The 23,465-nt window shown below is 47.8% G+C and overlaps 2 protein-coding genes across 2 annotated transcripts; one reads left to right on the forward strand and one right to left on the reverse strand.

Moving 5' to 3' along the window:
* Positions 1-1,023: 1,023 nt before the first annotated feature.
* Il24 (interleukin 24) lies at positions 1,024-4,893 on the forward strand. The gene is made up of 4 exons (XM_037211441.1): positions 1,024-1,210; positions 1,898-1,960; positions 3,373-3,447; positions 4,158-4,893. Exons 1-4 carry the CDS (start codon positions 1,046-1,048, stop codon positions 4,239-4,241), a joined length of 387 nt encoding a protein of 128 aa, XP_037067336.1. The 5' UTR covers positions 1,024-1,045; the 3' UTR covers positions 4,242-4,893.
* A 236-nt stretch (positions 4,894-5,129) lies between these two features.
* On the reverse strand, positions 5,130-20,948 carry Fcmr (Fc fragment of IgM receptor). Its single transcript, XM_037211440.1, has 8 exons — positions 20,758-20,948; positions 12,723-13,055; positions 11,951-12,082; positions 10,757-10,976; positions 9,461-9,612; positions 9,032-9,190; positions 8,864-8,928; positions 5,130-6,330 (listed from the first exon to the last, which is right to left on the reverse strand). Exons 1-8 carry the CDS (start codon positions 20,792-20,794, stop codon positions 6,154-6,156), a joined length of 1,275 nt encoding a protein of 424 aa, XP_037067335.1. The 5' UTR covers positions 20,795-20,948; the 3' UTR covers positions 5,130-6,153.
* Between the last annotated feature and the right edge of the window lie 2,517 nt (positions 20,949-23,465).

The raw sequence follows: 23,465 nt of genomic DNA on the forward strand, positions 1-23,465 counted from the left end.
CAACTTAACACCAAGGAGAACTGGGGTTGGATGGGAGGAAGGCCAGGGGGATAATAGACCCAGATATGAACTTCAGGAGAAGCTGGGAAGCCTGTAGCACTTAAAAGAAGAGAATGGGAAGAATTTTGATGATGGCCTCTGGCCTTAGGCACCTGTTCCCTATCCCAGGTGTTCATAGTCATTCCAACGCCGGCTTCTCTGCCCTCTCTGCCCTTCTGGGGTTGGAAGACAGTTTCTTCAGGTGTGAGGAGAGTGTGCAAATAAGAAGGCTCTGTCTGATAAGGTTGAAAAAAATGGGGCGGAGGATTTAAGGAGAAGGAGAGAAAAAAAGCAAAGGGCAGGGAGGCCCAGAAAACAGTCTGTTGTGGCAGTCACCGAGGCTCGGGGCCGACTGCTGCTTGAGGGCCCGTCACACAGTCCTTCCCAGTTGGCACTTCAGAGAAGCGGTTTAAAAATGACTCACCTGGAACTCCTACCCCTCCTTCTGGTTTCGCTTACTGGAAAGATCAATTCTTAGCGTCAGGAGTGGGTCTGCCCGCTGAGATGGCAGGGCTGAATGTGGGACCCAGGCTTGCCTTCCGCGTGTCTCCCTGTGGTCCCTGTGGGCCTCGTGGACCCTGGGCTTCCTTGTATTGATGCGCGAGGGCCGCTTGCCTTCTGGCAGGAGAAATAGATCCACGTAGGTCATCCCGGTGACTCAAAGGCGGGTCCTAGAAGTCAAAGGAGGAAGCGAGCTTCCTCCAGTAGTCCACACATGCGTGAATTCATTCAAGAAGGCAAAGATGTGAGCGCCTCATCCCCTCTTAAAGGCTCTACCTCTACATGCCTTATCACAGGAGGGAGGGAATTTAAACAGGAGTTTCGATGGGGACATTTAAACTACAGTGTTTCTCTAGCCCCAGGCATCCCATCTGTGTGCTCCTAATGGTGGCTTGAATCAGCTCCTGGAACATTATTTGGGCATGTCAAGTTCCGAGGCAGAGGTTGGCTCCAGGCTAAAGTCTGCTTTCCTTCAGCAGAAGCACCTGTCCGTTCTTGGACGCAGATGAGCTCCACACTACAGACTCTCTCTTGCCTGAGCCTTATCCTTCTTGTCTGGAACCAAGTGCCAGGGCTCCAGGGTCATGAGTTCCGATTTGGGCCTTGCCGAGTGGAAGGGGTGGTTCTCTCAGAACTGTGGGAGGCCTTCTCGGCTATGAAGAGCACTGTGGTGAGTAGAGGATCCTTTCATGGTGCTTCCCTTATGGGGGGGAGGAGTAGGGTATTTTTTCAGGACCGTGGATCCCTTTCCAACTTTCTCAGTCAGTTCCATACACAAGAACCCGGATGAGGTCAGGAGGCGAGGAAAACTGAGGCTCAGTCATGTGTGGCCAGCAAAAGAAGCAGAGCCCAGGGGGAGGAAGGGGGACCCTGAGTGACTCAGCTTCATCCTGGGTGGGCTCTGGCCCCCAGTATAAGGAGTAGGATGAGAGGCGGGGCTTTGGAGAGTCCTCCGAGAGCAAGAGGCAGCTCCTAGGTGCAGCCACACGCTCCCATCTGCTCCCCATGTGAACTGTGGAGATGAACCTTACCCTTTGTGGCTCCTAAAGCTGAAAAGCTTATTTCCTTGTGTCTCATATGGCCAAAGGAAGCAAAGGTCCCTTTTCAAGTCTGTGATCAGGGGGTCCTTGTGCCCCTTTGGGATGAGTAAGCTTAGTGGTTTTCTGTAGACAGGACCCACACCTCCTCCCCAGGAGCTAGTTCATTAGGACCCTTCCTGGGTCCTCCTCTGGTCCCTCTGGTCTCCAAAGTCTCCCAGATGGGATAGCGTTTGGAGTTGGGGGGGACAGTATTTCAGCAAGATTGGCTCCTACGAAGATCCCTAACCTGGAGACATCTTTTCTTTCTGTTCCCAAAGCAAACTCAGGATGACGTCACAAGTGTCCGGCTGTTGAAGTCGCAGGTTCTTCACAATGTCTCGGTAATCAAATAGTGGAGAATGGGATAGCTCTCCCAAGGGGCTGATGGGAGCTCCTCCTTTCTGTTCTGAGGTGACCCTACACAGGACCATATGTATAGACCAGAGGGTCTCAACCCGTGGGTCGTGATCACTTTGGGGGTCAAATGGACCTTTTACAGGGATCACCTAAGACCATCAGAAAACACAGATATTTAATTACAATTAGTAACAGTAGCAAAATTACCATCATGAATCAGCAATGATGATTTTATGGTTGGGGGTCACCACAACATGAGGAACTGTATTAAAGGGTTGCAGCATTAGGACGTTTGAGAACCCTTGGCCTAGATAGACTGTGAGCATGAACAGACTGATTCCTGAAGGGCGCCAAGCTTCCTGGGCAGAAAGGGTCAGGTAGCACTTGTGTTCAAGGACATCAGGTTTCTCACTCTTCTCCTTCCTGCCATTTTCCTTCTAATTCTCAATCACAAAGTCCAAGTTCAAACGCTGTTCAGGATCCATCATGTTAATGAGGCCATGCAGTAGAGAAGAAAGGGAATCTCATCTGGGTGGTGATCCGGGAGTCCTGGGAGCCAGGCTAGCATCGGGGGTGGCTGGGTTACCTTGGGTGGGTAACTTCTTTCTGGGGTCTGGGCTCCTGCTGTGAATCTCAAGTTGTTCCACAAGACTCATGCTGTCCCTTCAGATCTATCTAGTGCCACCATCATTCCCAAGGAGACCCTATGGTGTCCATCTTACCTTGAGTGGTACACAGGTTTTTCCCTTGAGGGTCAGGGTTAGCAGAGGCCTCAATGATTTGCTTCTTCCCCAGGATGCTGAGAGCTGTTACCTTGTCCACAGTCTGCTGAAATTCTACTTGAACACTGTTTTCAAAAACTACCCCAGCAAAGTAGCCAAGTTCAAGATCTCGAAGTCCTTCTCCACTCTGGCCAACAACTTTTTTGTCATTGTGTCAAAACTGCATCCTAGTGTGAGTAGATCATGACTGGAGCCTGGGAAAGGATGTGCTAGAGAATCTGCCCCTCCCTCCATTCAGACCCAGCTTCCATTCTCAACGGAGTCCTGGGTGTCATGAAAAAGGGTTATTGGTTCAGGTCTCTATTTGCCCTGATCAGCTAGGGAACCCTTGCAAGGTACTCAACTTCTCTGGGCTTCAGTTTTGTCATCTGTAAAATGGGGGTGACATTTCTACCTATAGAGAGTGCTGTGAAGGAAGATAGAGCCCTGCCATATGCTGGGAATCTGGCTCTGGCTTCCCTGAGAGTGTGGAACTCAGTGCAGTCCTCACAGGATCTGGGAGTCCTACCCTGGTATCACCAGGAAGAGCAGGAGGGGTGAACCTCCTGCCTGATCTGGAGGGGCTAACCTCCACTCTGGTCTAAATTTAGGAACTTTTTTTTTCTGATATGCAGAAGGACGAGGACATGCTTTCCATTAGTGAGAGTGCACACCGGCGGTTTTTGCTATTCCGCAAAGCATTCAAACAGGTAAGAGCTGGGAGCCTGCCTCCCCAACAGAAGCAGGCTAGCTTGAACTGCCACAGGGGAGTGCCCCATAGACCTTGCAAATGGAAATGCTATTGTATTTCCTTACAAGATAGTTCACTGTTAAGGACTTTCCCTAAGAGAAAGTTTTACAGGCAACTAATGTCAGAATTGAGAAAGAAGGTGGGCAACTCACCTTCCAACACACCAGCATCATTTCTGCAATATTCAAATGGTCTCATTTTGAATAAAAGATACCAAAGATCATATTACATTTTTCTAAATTAACACACCAAAGAAAATCCAAATTTCAACCCTAGTGCCCTCACCCTCAAAGAAAGCATCCTTGGTTTTGATCACTTTGTGGAAGAGCAGATATAGCAGTCTACAAATATATGGTGGAATGCAATGTGGGCTCATTTCTTATCTGCCCAATGAGTTCACCACATCTTCCCTGGGTTGCATCCCATGGTTCTTATGTTCCAGGAGCCGTGTTCTTCTCTGGCCCTCTACCTCCTACTCAATAGTCCCCTTTCCTCACCCTGAAAACATATAAACATAATGGGGTACAAGTGATGGGTGGATCTATTTATCAGAGGTCGTTCCCCAGGGGATTCAGCTAATTTGGAGTCAGGTCCCTTTCAGGCAGGCCAGGTTGGAATGAAGCTATTCTCAGTCACCATACCTGACTCCTAACTCTTGATTCACTGCAGATGGACACAGAAACGGCTTTGGTGAAAGCCTTTGGGGAAGTGGACATTCTCCTGACCTGGATGCAGAACTTCTACCATCTCTGACTGTCTATCAGGATAACTTCCTATTTGTTCTCCACGCCATTTCAAGCCATTGTTAACACCCAGGCTGTCCTCAGGACACTTCAGACTCTTGGCCATGGACTGACTCCGTTGCTGGCTCAGGCTTCTCTTCAGACTTCATTCTCCAGCAGTCCAAATGACAGTCATGGCAGGCACCTTGGAATGCTGTGGTGAACTCCTAAAGTGGACTTGTGTATTTATTACACCTTTATTTAATTATTGTCACTGTTTCAGTGGAAACTGTATTTATTTGTGAGACTGGAAGTTCCAGGAAAGCAGCAGAACGTAGTGTCCCATGCTTCCACCTTATTTCCTGTGCTCTGGCTACGACGTGGGGGCAGTGGATGGTTGCTCAGGAAATATTTAAACTGCGTTGTTTTTATTTATTGTTGTGTCTTGTGGATTATTGGGGAACAATGAGTGATGGGTTATGAAGCTAAACTTCAGTGCATGGAAATCATGCAGGGACAGAATGCTGGGGCATGGAGGGCACTGATTTGAGATTTTGTTTATTTTTGTGTGTATGGGTGTTTTGCCTACCTATATGTCTGTGCACTTCATGCGTGGCATGCAGTACCCTTGGAGGCCAGGTGAGGGCGTCAGATCCCCTGGGACTAGAGTTAGAGGCAGTTGTGAGCTGCCCTGTGGGTGCTGAGGATCCAACCCAGGTCTTCGGAAGAGCAGCCAGTGCTCTTAACCTCTGGTTTGTTGCTCCACCAAAGGACACTGATTTGAAGAATAAACGATGAAAACTACCATGTGGACTAAAATAAGGCAGATCCATCCCAGACACTTCACCTTTTCTTGATTTCCCCACCCATCCCACTCCCCGATTTCTCTGAGCACCCCTCTTTTCTTATGATACCATTCTTTCCTTATCTGTTTAATACAATGTATCAAGCGGTAGTAACATTGGACCTGGATGCACTGTTCAATCTGTGATGACATTCCTCGCTAAGAAAGGCAACTCGACTCAGGCAGCCACTCCATTCTATTTCAAGAAAAGTGTCCAGGGAGCTTATGTTGGGTATCTGGGAAAGACCTTCTTCTCAAAGGCAAGATCTGGCATTCTCTTGCCTCATGCTGTGGCTGCACTCTGCAGCTGATGTCAATTCAAGAAGTGTCTGACTCTAACCTTGACCTAAAAAGTGTGCGCAGAAGTGGGATGTCTCTTCTTCCACGCCAGAAGGACTAGTACAAATCCCCTGACCTTGTGGGATCCCCCAGGGTGTGTTTCTCCCATGTCTTGCCATGAGTTGTCTGGAATTGACAAGGGAGGTGATGGTTTGGCTAAAATCAAAGTGAAAGTATTAAAATGTAGAAGAAGGTAGGGAGATAACCAAGACTTTCTAAAAGGAGAGAGATGCTGGAGTCTTGTTATCTGTACCAAGGGATGGGGTTAAAGAGGATTCATGTGGGTGTATATCCCTAACACAAACAAAAGGTTAGTTCTAAAAATTTAGATATAAGTCATCATATCAAATAAGTTGCCCTTGCCATGGGACTCAAGAAAAGTAGCTCATTATGCACTTTGGATCTGGGCCTGGAGATGGCAGACAAGCTTATGTTCTAGCCTGATGCCACATGAGCTAGGGGTGGGGCAGCGAAGATCATGTGCCCAAAGGTAGTGATGAAACACCTTGTAGGTCCCACAGCTATCAGCTGGTACAGACAGGGCAGGTGCCATCATGACTAACGAATGCTCTGCATGTCCAGAGCCCCCCTGATGAATGCAGGGGGCATCAATGGGGGGTGTGAAATTAGCTTGTAACAGGACCATTCTCAAGGCACTCAGACAGTCGGGTGAGACTCAGGTTGGGGTAGGGGACATGGGAGGTGACAGGGATCCTATAACAAATGGAAAAGGTGCTGGAAATCAGCCGACAGGCAGGACTCATTGGCACGAAGGTCTGGGCCCTGGGAGACAGCTGGGGAGATGATGTGGGCCAGGAATATTGATGTAATCATCTGAATCAGTGTCTCCCATGTTGACAGCAGGCTGGTGGCACAAGGTCACGTATTCACAGCTTGTCTTCAGAGGCGGGGTGTGAGGCCAGGGGGCCTCAAGTACCTGGGAACAACCAAAGGAGTGTCAGTAGCTCTGGCTGGGGGGTTTTAACACCTGTTTAGGTGGATTTCCATTGCAGGAAATGGACGAACATGGACATGGTGGCTGAGTTCCAGATGGCAATGACGCAAAATTAGCTGAACTTCATTAAGAGGGCCAGCCCCGGGGTTTTTCAGGGTGCAGTCTCACACCTCCAAATAACTGGAAACTGCCTCATTCTAATGCCAGAGGGATGCTTTACATGGGTTCAGACTGCAACCATAGGGCTGAGCACAAGTGTGAAGGAGGCCCAACTGAAGAAGTCTCCCCTTGGGGATAAAGGGATATGACTTGTAAGGAAAATATGCATCCTTTCCATCAACTATTCAGAGGTAGGGTGAGTCATTTCTTACACCTCTGTAAGGACACGGAGAGGCCATGGCATCAGAATGCATTCCAGAAAAGGGCTAGGTAGCTGAGGAAGGAAGATTGCGGGTCATGTGGGCACTAGGGTCAGACAGAAGCGTCAGGACTCCCCCTCCATGGCAGCTAGTTCTCGGAAGACAAGGTTATGTCAAGACTCCAACATGGTACACGTACTGCACTAGCCACAGAAGAACGCCACGGCAGACACTGTGATCAGTCATCTGAAGTTCTAAGAACCAGGAGCACAGTCCTTTGAATGCAGGAAGCGTCTGTTAAAAAGAACTTCTACATTGTATATTTTACCAAAAAAGAGACACAGGCAGAAGCTTGCTTCAAAACCACATCTCCCACTGTAATGTCGACTTATTTGGTTTAGATGGCAAAAATGTTCACTATGGGCCTGGAGAGATGATGGCTCAGAGATTAAGAGCACTGGCTGCTCTTTCTAAGGACCCAGGTTCAATTCCCATCACCCACATGGTAGCTCACAACAGTCTGTAATCCAATTCTAGGGAATCTGACACTCTTCTACAGATATAAGCAGGCAAACCACCAATACACTAAAACTAAGTTTAAAAATATTCACTATGAAGACTGAAATAAGTCATTGAGCACACGTACCCTGTAAATTTGTTCTGTCGGGATTTTTTCCACCCTAATTGAGAGAAGGAGGGTCTCCCAGAGGGAGGCAGGATCACAGGGCAGATCCACAGGAAAAGACTAGCTTTGGGAAAGGACAGACAGGCTCTGCTGGGCCATTCATTCCCAAGCCTTGAGGACTATTTTGGGGGGTTACATGGGTGAGAGAACACATTCAAGACACTGGAGGTGACTACAGGGCTTCTTCCCTTTTTAGCCAGACACATCATCATTTAATCAATATATTACCAACCAGGCATGACACTCATTGTAGCTGGAGAATTTCTCTCCAGCTCCCGCCATGTCTCGCCAGTCCTGGAGCCCACTTATAAAATAAACACACAGACTCTTATATTATTTAAACTGCTCTGCTCTTAGCTCAGGCCTCCCGTTGTCTAGCTCTTACTCTTATACTAAGTCCATTTTTGTTAATCTATGTGTTGCTACCTGTTCCGTGGCTTTACCTGTTGCCTCTACATGATGCTCCCAGAGCGGCAGCTGGTGTCTCCTCCCCTCTGCCTTCCTCTCCTTTTGCTCTCTCCTCTCTGCTAGTCCCGCCTATACTTCCTGTCTGGCTACTGGCCAATCAGTGTTTTATTTATACAGAGCGATATCCACAGCAACTCATACCCTCCCTTGAAGGCAGATGTGCTTGCAAGACAGCTAATAAGAGGCAAGTGGAAGTGGGTTATGAAAATTCAGGGTCATGGTCATAAAGAAGCCAGTTTTCCCTCTGGGTAGAAATAAGAACTTGGTCTGGTGGCTGAATACTGGCCATGGACATGGAAGTTTGTTGGAGTTTTTTTAGAGCAAAATGTCACTGGGTGACGGCATGGATTAAGCCAGTTCTTCCTATCTCTCTGGTTTGAACCTTGACTTCAGAGGAAGATTGGCCTCCATGTCCTGAGCTCTGCATTTTTGGGTCTGTTATATTTAATTAATTAAACAGTAATTATACAAACACACACACACACACACACACACACACACACACACACACACATGGAACCCTTATTAATATTTTTCTGACTACAAAATCCAATGTTTTGGACGTTGAGAATAAAGAATATTTCCTTAATTTAGAAAACAAAAGGACATACCTGTAGTGTTGAATGTCTGCATCTCTGCCCAGTCACTTTGGATAAAGCCTAATGATCACGTTACTATGACTTCATCTCATTTTAAGAGTTGTCTCGAATGTTCTCCCTCACACTGAGGTAAAACTATCCTGGTAGCTTCCACCTTCTCTAGCCTTCTAGAAACCTAGGTGTCCCTTTTACATCATGGTCACTGCAGAGATATACACCTTTTATCATTCTCTATTAGACTAAAGCCATGGCATCCATTCATCCCAAAAGAAATGCTTGGCCAGTAGGTAAAAGTAACCACAGTTCTTGCAGAGTCACCCTCCAGAGGGCTTAAACCTAGGAACTGGATATAACCGGTTAGTGGACCCGGACCAGAGGAGCGGGCTGGGGCGGGTGGAGCTTACCTGTACCTGCAGCGGGGCGGGAGATGCTGAGCCTGGGGCACTGAGGAGCGGAGCCTCTGCCGGACCTACAGGGCAGAAGAAAGCGGTGAGGGCCGGGCCTCTGAAGGCCTGGCCGCCACCTGTCCCCTGCACCCCGCTGGATCCCGTCTCCACGCTTCACTCGCTCACCCACTCGGTCGGGGATCGGTGCACGCCGCGGGCAGGCGCTGTAGACGTTGTTCTGCGAGCGCGGCCTCTGCGGGGCACCCCGGCGCTGTGCCGGGAACGGGCGGGACGCCCCCTGGCCTCGAATCCTCATTGCCACCCGGCCCATGCGCCTGGAGAAGGCTTCAGGAAGTCACCGGGAAGAGAGAAGGACATGGCATCAGACAGTGCGTCTCCTTCCCCCAAATTGTGGGCTACACACTTCTCTGAGGCCTAGCAACGTATGGTCTGAGCATAGATGCCCAGGGTGCAGAGCAAAGAAGGAAGTGCAAAGCGGTCCTGGGCTCCATCTCCCACCCACGTTCCCTGGGAGTTCAAGCTGGATCTGAATGCTCTGGGCTCTTTGGGTATCTCAGCTCTCCCAACCCAAGCCTAGAGCCTCAAGCTGCTCACCTTTCCTCCGTTGAATGGCTCTTTTTACCATCAGCCCCAAAAGAACCAGCAAGAGAAAGGCCAGGAAGGTCGGGATCAGGATGTGAAATTCCAGAATGGGGATGTGAAGCGCCCGGTCTTCTTTCCCATGCTGTGGGCTGTGGTGGAGTGTCCTTGGCCAGGAAAGAGAGGGAGAGAGGGAGACAGAGAAGGTAAATGAGGAAAGGAAATTTAAAGACTCATCTTTGTGTGGCCACCTTTTTTTTTGGAGATGACTCAGAGTTGACCCTTTGTGAACAGAATTTCCTCCATTACCCCCCAAAGAGATTTGTTTATGGGGTCAGGAGTCTTGGATTCAAATTCAAGTTCTGCATTTTACTGGTTATGTGGTCTTGAGCGAGTCTTAATTCCCCTGAGCTGTATTTCCTTATAAATGGGAACCATAAAACCTGCCACGAAACTGTTAGGGCTGTGAACAAAGGAGGCATAAAGAATTGAAGGTGCCTGGCCGATAGCAGTTTCTAAATCGGCTCCTGCTCCCGCCGCTAGAAACCCTTCCCCAGGCCGGCCTGCATCAATCAGACCTGGACATTGCATATCTTTATCTTGTAAACATCTTAAAGACACTGCACGGTGCCTGGCGCACAGTTGGCATTAAGAAAATGTTTATTACGTGGATTTCTGAAATAGGAATCAAGAGTCCTGTTTTCATGGAAACCACTTAGATTTTATTGCCCAGTTCCCTCACTTAAAGGATCCAAACGATTCTGGGAGTCTTTTTTCCTCGCTCACAAGTTTATATTCGCTCAGGCTATAAAATTCTTGTGTGCTTTCCTCAGCATTTTCTGTAATGTTGCCCCCTAGTGGTTCATTTAGGTCCGATATTTAGGACAATGCTAAGCAACAGAAACATTTGTCACTTATGGAATTAAAATTCTGTTAGCAGCATTAAAAAGGAAAAGAAAAAAGATGAGAGTAATTTTAACACTTACTAATTAGTAATTAATTACTTTAAATTAATTAAAAGTTCTTCTCATTTAGTTATTCATTACGACAGACCTGAATGAAGCTGTATGGTTGAAAGAGCCAAGTCTTTCTATAAGGTCAGAAATGGCTGTTGGCAAGTGTATTCTTTGTTGAGGAGACTAACGCATTTATATAGCACACTCAGAAACAGAGCAATTCTCTGTAGACTCTTGGAGACAAAGCTGAGAAGTGGACAGGCTGACTTGACCGCTCTTAGCTCTAAACACAGAGACCCTTACTTTTGCCTAAACACAGAGACCCTTACCTTTGCCTAAACACAGAGACCCTTACCTTTGCCGGTGAAATCTGGTGTGGTGGCTGTAGCTGGCCCCTAGGGACCCGAGTGCTTGCTGAGCTGAGGTCTTTGGGGGTGTGGTAGCTGGCAGGAGGGCTGGGGACTTGGCAGCTGTCACGGAAGATGTTCTGGAAACTCTGGGATGGTGGGTGACTGGATTGGTGCTGGAGGGCTGGTCAGCTGGAGAGGCCTCAGTCTTTGGGGCTGGTGCGGTAACTTCAAGAGAGAGAAGGAAAAGGTTACATTAGAGACATATTGTGTTCTCCAGTCTCCAGAAGGAGTGGCCTCCTCTTCCTCTCTCGATCATTTCTTCCCTTTTGCAGCCCTCATGGCCTGAAATGCCTTTATAGCATGCCATCTGCACAGACACTTTTCATGCATGCTTCCTTCAAATTTTCTCAGCTTCCTTCCAATTGACCTCAGCTCAGCAAGCGCTGGGGTCCCTAGGGGCCAGCCACAGCCACCACACCAGATTTCACCGGCAAAGGTAAGGCTCTGCATTTAGGGCCTGTGTGCTAAGAGCCCTGAAGTCAGCCTGCCCCTTCTCAGCTTTTTTTCCCCAGCAAGCCTTTCCTGGCTTCACAGGCATGGTACTGAGCATGGGAATGGGGGGTGAGGTGGGGGGTGTGTCTTACTTTTCTGTGCTCATCTATTCTCCCCCCATCCCATCCCTGTCAGTCGCGCTCATGGATCTCTGATCTGCCCAGTTACACTGTTTTTCTTGGCCCCAGCAGGGTCTCCGGGTGTAACAATGCTGTTCACTTAGTGTGTCTAACTTATCTGATGTATGTTAAGATACAATGGAAATGCTAGCATGACAGTCATCTTTTCATTGCCAAATGGAGCTGTTAAAACCACTAGTGACCAGCAGCCAGAAGACACCCCTGCAGGTAGCAGGAAACATAATGACCTCCAGCTGGGAACCGGCTGCTGCCTGCTTCCTGTCATTCAAACAGGAGCTGGCATTTGTAAACTGGTCACTTTGTTACTTGTGGTGCCACCTGGTGGTGACATGGGACTCCTCCAACTAGAGCCTCATGTCCTAGTGGTAGGATGAAGCCCTCTCTTAGGGCAAAGACAAAGCACAGGGAAACCCATGTCTGCTTTGCCAGCCACCCTTGGAGCTGAAAAACAAAACAAAACAAAACAAAACTCTCCCTCTGCTGCTGATCTTGATTTGATGGACTGACCTTCGACTATGAATTCAGAAAGACTGGCATGTTCATCCTCATGGAGCCAGCTGGGAATCTGCTCCCACGGAAACCCGTGAAACCATGGTGGAGGCTGAGGAGTCGGTTCGTCTTCCCAGAATGGCTCATACTCTGTTGGAGGCAAGAGGGATATACTGGTGATCATGAAGAGATAGGACTGGGGGATCAGGTAGAAGCTGACTCAGCCAAGGCCACGAGGAGATGAGTACGGTCCCCCGAGACAAGCAGAAAGGGAACCGGGCATCCCCTCCCCGCCACTTCCCGCCGGCACATCCAGCATTCCCTACAAGACTATCAGGCTATTGGGATTATAAACTGCTGAACCAGTCCTGCGTGTGTTAGGAAGCCACTGAAAAGAGGAAAAGTCAGAGGTCAGAAGAAATGAAGGTCCCGACCATACAGTAACAAATTTGGACTAGATATGACTTGATCACTGAGTCTTTCTCCTTTTCATTCACCCGAGACTTCTCATGACATAGGACAGTCAGGGTCCTTCTGGTTTCCTCTGCCTCAAAGCCTCTCCTCAGGCTAACGTCTGTCTCTCTGCTCACACCGGCTAGGATGGGCAACACACAACATCCACCTTATTCCTTTCATCCCCTGTGGTAGAAGGTTCTAGGCTAGGGTGTTAGTCTTGAGCTCTGTTGAACCACATTGTTATTGGGCTGCCTAACACGGTAGTGGCACAGAGCAGTTACAATGAGAAGATTGCCTCCGTTTTCCCAACTGGGAATGTTTTCTAAGCACCTACCATTGTGGACATTCAGGGTGATTTTCTGGGTCTTGCCCCGGTCCGTGTATAGACCCACACCACAGGCATAGACTCCAATGTCACTTTCAGTCAGATGTGTCATCTCCACTAGGAAGAGCTTCTTATCCCAGCATGGCGTTAGGGTGACGCGTCTTTCATACTCCTTCTTGACAAAGCTGCTGGATACCACAGTGGCACATATTCCAGGGTCAGCCATCTCCCGGCAGAGATACATCCTCACATGTGTTTGAGGGAGTGGGCACGTGATGGTTATGGATCCACCCCACTCTACATCCAGCTTTACTTCTGGGAGGACCTTCAGGGTCTTAGACACTGCAAGGAGAAGAAATTAATGCAGAAGAAGCTCCATACTCAGTTGTATCTCAACTTCAGCCACATCCTCAACCTCTAGCATCTCTCCAAACCTAGAGCTGATCCCAGACCACCCACATGCCCACCCCTAGATCTAGCCACATTCCTGTCATTAGTCCAGCCTCGTCCCTATGATGATCTGCCTGTTGACTCATGCTCAATTTCTTCAAGGTCCTATTTGCATTCAGGCTTAGTCTGTGCCCACCCTGTGTCCTCAGCCTCAGCCTCATAATTAAACCTGAAATTGTAAGAATTTAGACACAACTACAGTGCTTATTCCAACGAGAAATAGTGTGCCTGGAATCACCCCCAATGACACACAACCCCCAAGTGAATTCAATATGGGGTGAGAAGGGTGACACGTTCTTGCAGGACATTTCTGTTCCAAGTTCTTTTTTCCCTCAAATCCTCTCATCTACCCAGTCCTCCTTTCAACTCTATTAAACCATTCAACCAGCACACATTGGATGCCTTTCGTGTGCATCCCTCCCTCATATGATAAAGCATGTGGTAAATTATCCCAACAGACAGCTACTGCAGCACAATGGAATAGAGTCCACGAGACGGACAGCTCAGTGTTCCCTGAAAGGAGCAAACAGGAGCGCCTGATTCAGGCTACCAAGGGGATGGTGTCCCAGGAGGAGGGCTTTTGAGAGAAGTGATGTCCATGCTGTACCCTGAACCAATGGGCATGAAGAGCAACTGAGAAGGTGATCTTAGTCACTAGTGTAGAGAACTCACGGAGGGAAAGCAGGCATGTACGAGTGTGAGTGCACATGTGTGGGGATGAGCACACATATGTCTGGAGGGCGAAGACCAGGGAGGAGTAGAAGTTGTGTGCCCACCCCCTCAAATACATGTGAGGATGTATCTGTGGCCACAACTAGCAGGAGGAGAAAAGGATAGTATAATTTGACCCCAGACGACAATGTAAGTGAGTCCCAGCAAGTGTCCATATACAGAGAAGAGAGTTGTCTTAGGTACTTTTCTATTGCTGTCACAAAACACCATGACCAAGGCAAATTATAAAAGAGAGCATCTACTTTGGGGCTCACACTTTCAGATGGTTAGAGCTGGTGAATGATCACAGAGGTGCCAGGGGTGGGGTATGGCAGCAGGCAGGCAGGAATGGTGTTGGAGCAGTAGCTGAGAGCTTACGTCTTGATCCGAGAGAGAGAGAGAGAGAGAGAGAGAGAGAGAGAGAGAGAGAGAGAAACAGAGAGACAGAGACAGAGACAGACACAGAGAGACACAGAGAGACAGAGACAGAAAGAGAGAACAGGCTGGAATGGTGTGGGGTTTTGAAATTCCAAAGCCCACTCCCAGTAGCACACCTCTTCAACAAGGCCACACCTCCTAATCCTTTCCAAACAGTTCCACCTGGACCAAGCATTCAAATATATGAACTTATGGGGGCCATTCTTATTTAAACCATCAAAAGGACTGATAGGGCAAAGTGTGCGTGTTCAGGTGATTCTGGATGGCTAAAGCAGAGGTGAAAAGGGACTTTCAGATGATAAGAACCAGCTGCATCAAGATGGGGATGTGAGAAAGAACATGGTAGGGAGATCTGCCAGCCTACTGATGTTTATCTACAGACTGTACATTCTGAATAGCTCCAATGATTTAGTCAGATGAAAGTTTAAAAAAACTAGAATATTCTTGGGTTGAGGCTTCTATATTAGGATACTTCTGGTAGAGGGGAGCATTGAGGGGTAGGAAGGTGGGGAAAATGCGCTAGAGACAGATATGAGGGTTAGGAGAGGGTAAAGGACTAGAAAATGCCCACAGAAATGTTGAGATGGAAAAGTGAAGCTATGTTTTTTGTTTTGTTTTGTTTTTAAGACAGGGTTTCTCTGTGTAGCTTTGGAGCCTGTCCTGGAACTTGCTCTATAGGCCAGGCTGGTGCCTATGAGGTAGTCTTGTCCTTGGGTGTGGCCATTCTCTCTGTCTAGGCTAGTGTAGGGCCCACTTTTTAAAGGAACATTCCAGATGCAATCCTTGGCCACTGAAAAGCGATTCTTGGGAAGAACGGGGAGATGGGAGAAGGTATCTAAAGGACCCACCGATGTGATATTAATGTTGTAGCGGCAGTTAAGTGACATCTAGTTTTCAGTCTCTAATTCGGTGACTAAGTAGCTGGTAATAGCAGAAGGAGTGATGTAGTTTGAAAAGTCATTGTCGATATAGAGTCGTGTGAAAACACATGTCTGAGATGTGAATGATGCCCTATAGCCTTTTCCTAGGGCAAAATACGGTGAAAGAAGGTAAGGCTGTGAGGGCCGAGGCCACTCTAGAGATTGTCCAGGTGGGAGTGGGATTCAACCCAATCAGGAGCAGAATGCTCCAAAGGATGGAGACAACTGCTTGACATTTGTATGTTTATCAAAAGGGTTGTAGCTTATGAGTGTGTGTTTGTGGGGCAGGTGTTCTCTTTACCTGGACCTGTAGCTCACCCATTCACCAGCAATCGTGGGTGTCTGTTTGTCTCTGCCTCCCCAGCTCTGGGCTCACAGGTGTGTGTCACTGAGCCTGGCTTTTTTTTCTTTTCTTTTCTTTTCTTTTCTTTTCTTTTCTTTTCTTTCTTTCTTTCTTTCTTTCTTTCTCTCTCTCTCTTTCTTTCTTTTTTTTAATGTGGTGGCTCTGAACTCAGGTTCTCATGTTTTTGTGGAAAGCATTTTACCTACCTACCTAGCCCCTGACTGTAAAATTCTAAATTCCTTTAAAAAGGATGAGAGGGCTGGTGAGATGGCATGTGCTGACAATCCGGGCGATTTTGATTCCCAGTGCCCACGTGATAGAGAAAGAGAACTTACTCCTTCAAATTGTCCTCTGACTCCATATGCATGCTGTGGCACATGCCCCAAAATAAACAAACAAATGTAATAAAAAAAAAAAGTGTAAAAGCACGAGAACTTCCCACCCAGCATCCCATCTCCATCTATAGTCGCCTGACATTAGTTCTGCAACAGAAAACGGTCCTGTTTCCTCTCGCAGGGCGCTCCCTCACTGCAGCCTGAGTCCACCCTTCTCTCGTTTCAGAATGTCTGTCTGCACCGACCCCACCCCCCTTTCTGCAGCATCACTGGCTTCATATTCTCGTCAGCACTGCAGCAGCTCGCACACAAGCCCTGATGTCGGCGCTTTTAAAACCCCTCGGAGGGTGTTTGCCTCTTCTCCGCTCTTCTCTGTTCTCTCTCTCAAGTGTCTCATCAAATTCCTATCCACTCTTCCAATTTCTCTTTGATCAAATCCAAGCAAAATCTTGTCTCTAAAAGTCCACCCAAACTGCTCTCATCCGAGTCGACACAACTGCCATCGCTGTCCCTGTCGACCACTTGTTTGTCCTCATCTTACTGGCCCCCTTGGCAGCATTGACCCAGCTGAGTCCTCCCTCCTGGGACCACTTTCTGTGCTCCCCCTGATGCTGTACTGCCGTGGCTGTTCCCGTGACGGCTCCTCTCTCACTTGTCCATCTACATCTACCCCTCCACTGGGCTGGCACACAGCTGGGTATCCGACCTTCTCTTCCTGTGTCTTCCTTCTCTTTCCACACTACCTCATTTGCTCTAGGGCCTTTTAAATACAGGTGCCGATAGACTGGGTTTTAACTAAACATATGTTTGTTTCTCGTCTTGTCATTTCCTCTGAGCTCCCGACTGGCTCTGGCCCCTGGACTCCGTGGGATATTTAAGATGATATCGAACAACAGCCATCAGAGAGCTCTTCTTAAATCTGCTCTCTCACAAAAGAGTTTTCTATCTTGGGAAATAACGCTACCACCCAAGTGATGAAGGCCAAACTCATCCTCATGCTAATGAATCAAGAAGAAATTGCTGGAGGTCCAGGGAGATGGCTCAACAATCCAAGCTCTGTCCTTGGAACCCAAACATGTATACATGTCTAAAATCCCAGGCATGTATCTGTAATCTCCTTACTCCCATGGTAAGATAGGAAGCGGAGAAAGGAGAATCGCCTGGAAGTTCATAGGCCAGCTACCTTAAAGTCTGTAGCATAGCAGCAGACACAAGACGGGTAGGAAGAAGGTACGAAGTGACCCCCCAAAGTTATCCTCTGATCCCCACATATGTGCTGTGGCATGCACACAATAAATTTTTTTTAAAGGAATAAATGAATATTCTCTCTCTCTTGAGTACATGTCTCACATGTGCGTGCTGAGTCATAATATGTATATGTATTCTTATTGGTGGTCTAGGGAAAGAGGTTTGAAGCCCACATCCTATGATACTGTCTTGGTTTATGAGGGACCCTCCCATAGGGCTCAGTGTCTATAGTTGTACTGAGCTCTAGGGACAGGCCTACCCCAATATTTACAGGCCTGAGAGCAGTATTAACAAATAAAGGTCAAACTATCATACATCTAGCTATTTAAAGTTATTACCAAGGGCTGGGCATGTGGCTTGGTTGCTACAGTGCTAACCTAGCACGCACAGAACCCTGAACTTGAGCCCCAGGCCTATGTAGCCAGGGATGGTGGCCCATGCCTATAATTCTAGTTCTTGAGATCCTCTGCAAGAGGATCAGGAATTCAAGGTCATCTTCATCTACAGAGCTCATTAGAAGTCAGCCTGGGATACAGGAGACCCTGTCTTAAAAAAAAAAAAAAAAAAAAAAAAAACAAGATTAACAATAAACTATTGATTAAAGTATTTTGTATGTTCTAATCATGTTAAATCTATATATTCCTGCTCTGTTGCTTATAGCACATGTGACCTCCCTCTGGGCGGGCTCCCCTTGGTCCCTCAGCTTTCCTCAGTGATGTGATTTCTCCACATTTCTGGCACCTCCCATGTCCTGGGGTCTCCATTGCTTCACCTTCACAGCTTCATGCAGTGACACCTTGGGGTCTTTGTACAGACAATCCAAACCTGCACCCTTTGCCTAGCCTCGGAAGCTGTTCGGAACCTCGGTGCTGGCCTTCACGACCCCTTTACCCTTGTATGTTGCACATCTGCAAAGGCAGCTGTGTGTGGACAGGCCGGTTCTGCTATAGACTTGAGAAGCAGCATGGCCCCTTGGACCACAACTAGAACAGGATCTGTATGTCTTTGAGGACAAACACTTTCCAAGGTGGCGGTATTCTAGCAACACGCTCTGAAGAGTCTCCGTACTTAAGCTCTCTTTTTTCAAATGAAAATCTGTGAAATGGGTTCACATCACTACACTCTCTAGTTTGAGAGGTGGAATTTTGTGCTCAAGGCATCTTTCCTATTGTCCCATTGCAAAGTCCGAGGTTTCCCCTTGTGCTGGATAGTTTTATGTCTCAATTAAGAAAATCCTTCCACATGATTGGCTTTCAGGCAAGCCTGTGGGGGCATTTTCTTAATTAGTGATTGACGGGATAGGGCTCAGCCCATTGTGGGTGGGACTGTCCCTGGGCTGATGGTCCTGGATTCTATAAGAAAGCAGGCTAAGCAAGTCATGAAAAACACACCAGGAAGCAGCACCCCTCCATGGCCTCTACATCAGCTCTTGCCTCCAGATTCCTGCCCATATTTCCTTCAGTGATGAACAATGATGTGGAAGTGTAAGCCAAATAAACCCTCTCCTCCCAACTTGCTTTTGGTCATGGTGTTTCATTGCAGCAACAGAAACCCTAACTAAGACACTCCCTAGATTGTACTAATCTCTTAAAGAATCATAGTTCTTTGTCTGAATCCATTTTATCTGATCTGTTTGCATCTCTCAAGCCCTTTTCTCTGCCAGGCAGAGCATTTTCCACACATTTCTGTTCTTTCTCGCTCTGACTCTGGGCACACGCAGTGAGCCATAACTGTGCCATGGCATGAATGCTATGCCACATTTACAGTACTTCCGTCAAAACAACTTAGTTCACCTGAACTCAGCATCATTCAGCTTACGGAGGCCCAAACAGAACACAGGCAGATTCTTTGCCAGGTTATAACACAAATGACTCCTACTTCAAGTTCTGATAGAGTCCTTGTTCTCCCGTGAGCACAGTCTTTACAGTGGCCCCCTTTTTTAGGGGGGGTCGGTCATTCTGTTCTTACGTGCTCTTACCAGTATGGCCCAATTAACTTCCACTTATAGCATTCTAGATCCTCTCTACATCATCTGTGTTTCAAAATGCCTCCTGAAAACTAATTCTGAAGGCCTATAAAGCACAAGGTCAGATTTCTCACAGCGGGAACCCAAACTTCCTGGTATAAATTTCCAATTATTAGTTACTTTTTCTCATTGTTGCAACAAAACACCCAACAAGAAGAAACTTCAGTAAGAAAAGGCCTGTTTGGGTTCACAGTTTGAGGGTCTAGACCAGTGAGTGGTTCTTAACCCCTTTGGGGGTTGAACGACCCTTTCACAGTGGCCACCTAAGGGTGTCAGAAAACACAGATATATACATTGTGATTCATATCAGTAACAAAATTACAGTTATGAAGTAGCAATGAAAATAATGTTATGGTTGGGGGGTGGACACAGCATGAGAACAGTACTAAAGGGTCGCAGCATCAGGAGGGGTGAGAACTGGTCTAGACTATCATGGTGTCGATACTGTGGTAGCAGAAGCATGAAGCTGCTTGATTTTATCTCGGGGTGGGATCAGCAAGGAAGGTGAATTCCAGCGCTCAGCAGGCTTTCTCTCTTCCTGTTTTGATTCTGTCTGTTATCTCAGCCCATAGTACAATCCACAGTCGAGGTGGGTCTTCTCCCCCAGGTGATGTTCTCTGGAAACACCTCACAATCATACCCAGAGGTAAGCCTCACGAACACCTCAGCATTTCCTAATCCAATCAAATCTTGAACGAAGCTTAACCACTGCAAAGGAGGTATTATTGACAAACTAAGTAAGATAAGCACACTGAGCCAAAATATGGCGTGCGTGTTAATGGATTCAGAAGGTGCTCAAGAATGAGATACGGTAAGTGGGTTTGAGAAGAACTAGTGAGTGGAAAATGGGGAAGAATGATGTTCCCATAGCAGGAACAGCCTGAGAGAGGGTGTGGTGGCAGGGATCTGTAGCATTTGTTCAAAGAAGAGCCTGTTTGGCTGGAAGAAGATACAGGGAAGTGCGGTATGTTTGGAGCAGAAGAGAGGAGAGGATATTTAAGTTAGTAGTGGGAGCCATCGAATGACATTCTAATGTTAGAGACAGGGTAGATGGACTAGCTGGTTTATACGGTGGACCTGTGAAGTATCTCAGGCAGGGCATTAGGCACATTGAGTTCCAGATCTTGGCGAACATTCAAGTGAGGTGCCAAATAGGCATTCATAAACCGAGATATGAAGCTTAGGGGCTAGGTTAGGGAGTCTTCATTTGAACTTGAGGGTTGCCAGTTCAAGAGTGAAAAAGAAAGATATAAAGAAAGAGAAAATAGAAATAAGAAGAACAAACCTTAGAGACACTCACTTTTAGATCGCATACATATAAGTGAATAGTTAGGATACGTGACACCTCCAACCTTTAAGACTCTAAGGGTTGCCCTGGATGGAGGTCTGGAAGAATGCTGCATGAGTCAGGAGGGGCCAGCACTTCAGGGGTCCCCATCCTGATCCTCCCTGGCTGCAACTCAATCTCTCAATCTGTGCAGGAACGGTAGAGCTGGAGATGGCTGCCGATTGATAAACCTCTGCCTACCTCAAACCTGCTGGCTAGCCTGGAGTGTTTCCCCATAGCACTCACCTGGCAGGAAGGAAAGTAACCAGAGCCAAAGGCACATGGTTCCTTGAGGCCGGATCCTATCCAAGAGCCCCTGGAGTGCGGCGGAGACACAGTGATCACCTGGGAGCCTTCTACAGTTGGGCGCTTGAAAGAGATTCTGGCCCCCCTGAGGGGTAAGGGCTTAAAAATGAGGAAATGATAATCTGTCTTGTTTGCTAACTAGTCTTTGTCTAAAAAAGAAAACAGCAGCAAACCACAGCGGAAATCAAGTGTTGAGAAAACATGTGTTACATGAAGATGGGTGGCTAGGGTTCAAAGGGCCTCTAAGAAACTCAGGACTCCCAGATGCTACCAGGTTCCGGCACCTTTCTCAGAGGGGCTCAGGATTTCTATGCATTGATTGGCTTCCGAGTTAAAGGCATTTATTGTCTCTCTGACTTCAGGACAACACAACCTCCTCACCAACCCTCCCCCAACCACAAAGGCTTTGTGGACCAAAGCTTGGCTGCTTGAAGTCTTAATGAGTCGTCGGTTAATTCCTCCGATGAATACTTGTGAACACCTGCTATTCGCAGTGATATTAACCATGGATTTTCAGCAGTTCACTATTTTTTTCTCTGAACTTTATCTAGAGGATAAATGAAGGTGAGACACACAGCCTCTGGCACCCCACCATGCAAATGATCATTTCCGGGGTCTGAGCCTCAGCCTGCCCAGTACCCCAGCCATGCTTCGGCTCTCATTCTCCCACAGTGGTCTCCAAACAGGGGCTCCCCTCTCACAGAGGCATTGATAGGGAGAAGAGAGAAGCCAAGGCCCAGTGAGCGCATGAAAACAACGTTGGTTTCAAGGCAGAGGGTTTGTCCAGGCTTGACACCTTTTAGCCTTGGGCGAGCTTCCCTCAGCCCGTGTTCTCACTGATCATTTGGGGACAGCAGAAATCACTGATGAGGCCAATACTGTGCAAAGCCATAACTTATCAGAGGATTCCCAGGTTTTCCTTCAGAGGTCCCCTAGTCTGGCATTCCAGCCCCTCGTGCCCACCCTATTTCAGGCTCCTTGGTGGCTGGCTGACTGCACACACCACTCCCCACTCACGCCCACACACCAGATTTGTCACATGCTCTCCAAAACACAACTGGACACTTTCCTCAGCCCCGGAGGTTGAATGCGAGTGAGTTCAGAGCAGGTGCAGAGGAAGAGGAAAGAGGAAACGTGTGGGTGTGAGCAGCCTGCCCTGCCCATCTCCCTCCAGGTCTCTACTAGCTCAGAGCAACTGGCGTGGGATGTCCTCCAGCTAGCAAACAGGCCAAGAGGTCTGGGCGCAGCCTCGGGCTTCTGGTTAGAGTGGCTAACCGAGGCCACTTTCAGCCAGGATCAGTGTTTACACTTCCTCCTTACAGAGCGCTTTCCTGGGCTCCATCTGCCACACAGCTAGCGGGGCTCTCCATTGGCTGGGATTGCCTTCGTGTCCTGGGGTGGGTGAGAGGAAGCTAAGGAGAAAGGGAAGGAAGGGAGGAGGATATGAGTGAATATACAAACGACAATGGTGGCTGTGAGAGCGTGTGGGTGTCAGTGTATTTTGAGTGTGTGAGAGCAGTGTCCTGTGCCGATGTGCAGCAAGCCATGTAAATGGGTGTTGTGTGGTGTGTAAGCATGTGATGGGTGTTCTGTGACACACGGCCGTGGTATGTGACGTCTGAGCATATGATGTGGCGGTGAGTGTGTATCATGTATATTTGGTGTGTAATGTCTGCATATCTACGAAGTTCTGGCATTTGCCGTGTGGCCGAGCCTGCCAGTCAGGGCTACAGACATGCGGATGAGAGAACACTTAACAGGTGCAGCCTACACAGATTCCTTTTGCAAATTCATATGAGGGGGAAACAAGAATTAGTGTGTGTTGGAGGGGTGGAGGGGTGACCATCTGCAAACCTTTCCATCTACCGTGGTGACCTGCCTGCCTGATAGACTGGGGTGATAGTGTCACAAATAATGTGGGAGTGACCAACCAGTATCTGATTGGAATTGAGGCCCGTTTCATGAGATGGAACCTGTACCTGCCGCTGCTCTGGTGCCGAGGACCTGAGACTAGATTGGACATGGACCTAGGGGAGAAACAAGTACTATTGTTCTACTAAAGGAACCTTGTAATTAAATGACTCCTAACAACGTTCTTCTATACATACAGATCTTGCTCAGCCTTCATCAGAGAAGTTTCTTCTTCTTGTTAGTAACGTAAACTAACACAGAGACCCACAAATGTACAATGTGCAGAGTGAGAGACTTTGGAGCACTCAGTCCTAAATGGGATGTCTCCATCAAAGCCCTCTCCCTAGGCTTCAGGGACCTATGCAGAAGGTGGAAAGGTTGCAAGGGCCAGAGGTGATGGACGACTCCCAGGAAACAGTATCTTCTGGATACAACAGGCGAAGGACCAAGCCATATAAAATAAAAATAAATAAATCTTAAAAAAATAAAAGAAGTACAAGTCTAAGCTATGAGAGGTAGGAATGACTGGAGAGATCAAAAGTCTTAGACCTGAGTCTGGCCAAATGGAGGGTCTCCACTTCAGGCAGTCCTCCTCCTGACTCATTGTCCTTTCCACAGTGACACACAAGTCAACCAACCAATCAATAGTAGCCATTGGCTGAAGCTATGGCTCAGTAGTAGAGTGATTCCTTGAATGCCCAAAGTCATGGGTTTCAATCTCCAACACCACAAAGATA

The sequence above is a fragment of the Peromyscus leucopus genome, chromosome 15, assembly GCF_004664715.2.
Source record: "Peromyscus leucopus breed LL Stock chromosome 15, UCI_PerLeu_2.1, whole genome shotgun sequence".
NCBI lineage: Eukaryota > Metazoa > Chordata > Mammalia > Rodentia > Cricetidae > Peromyscus > Peromyscus leucopus.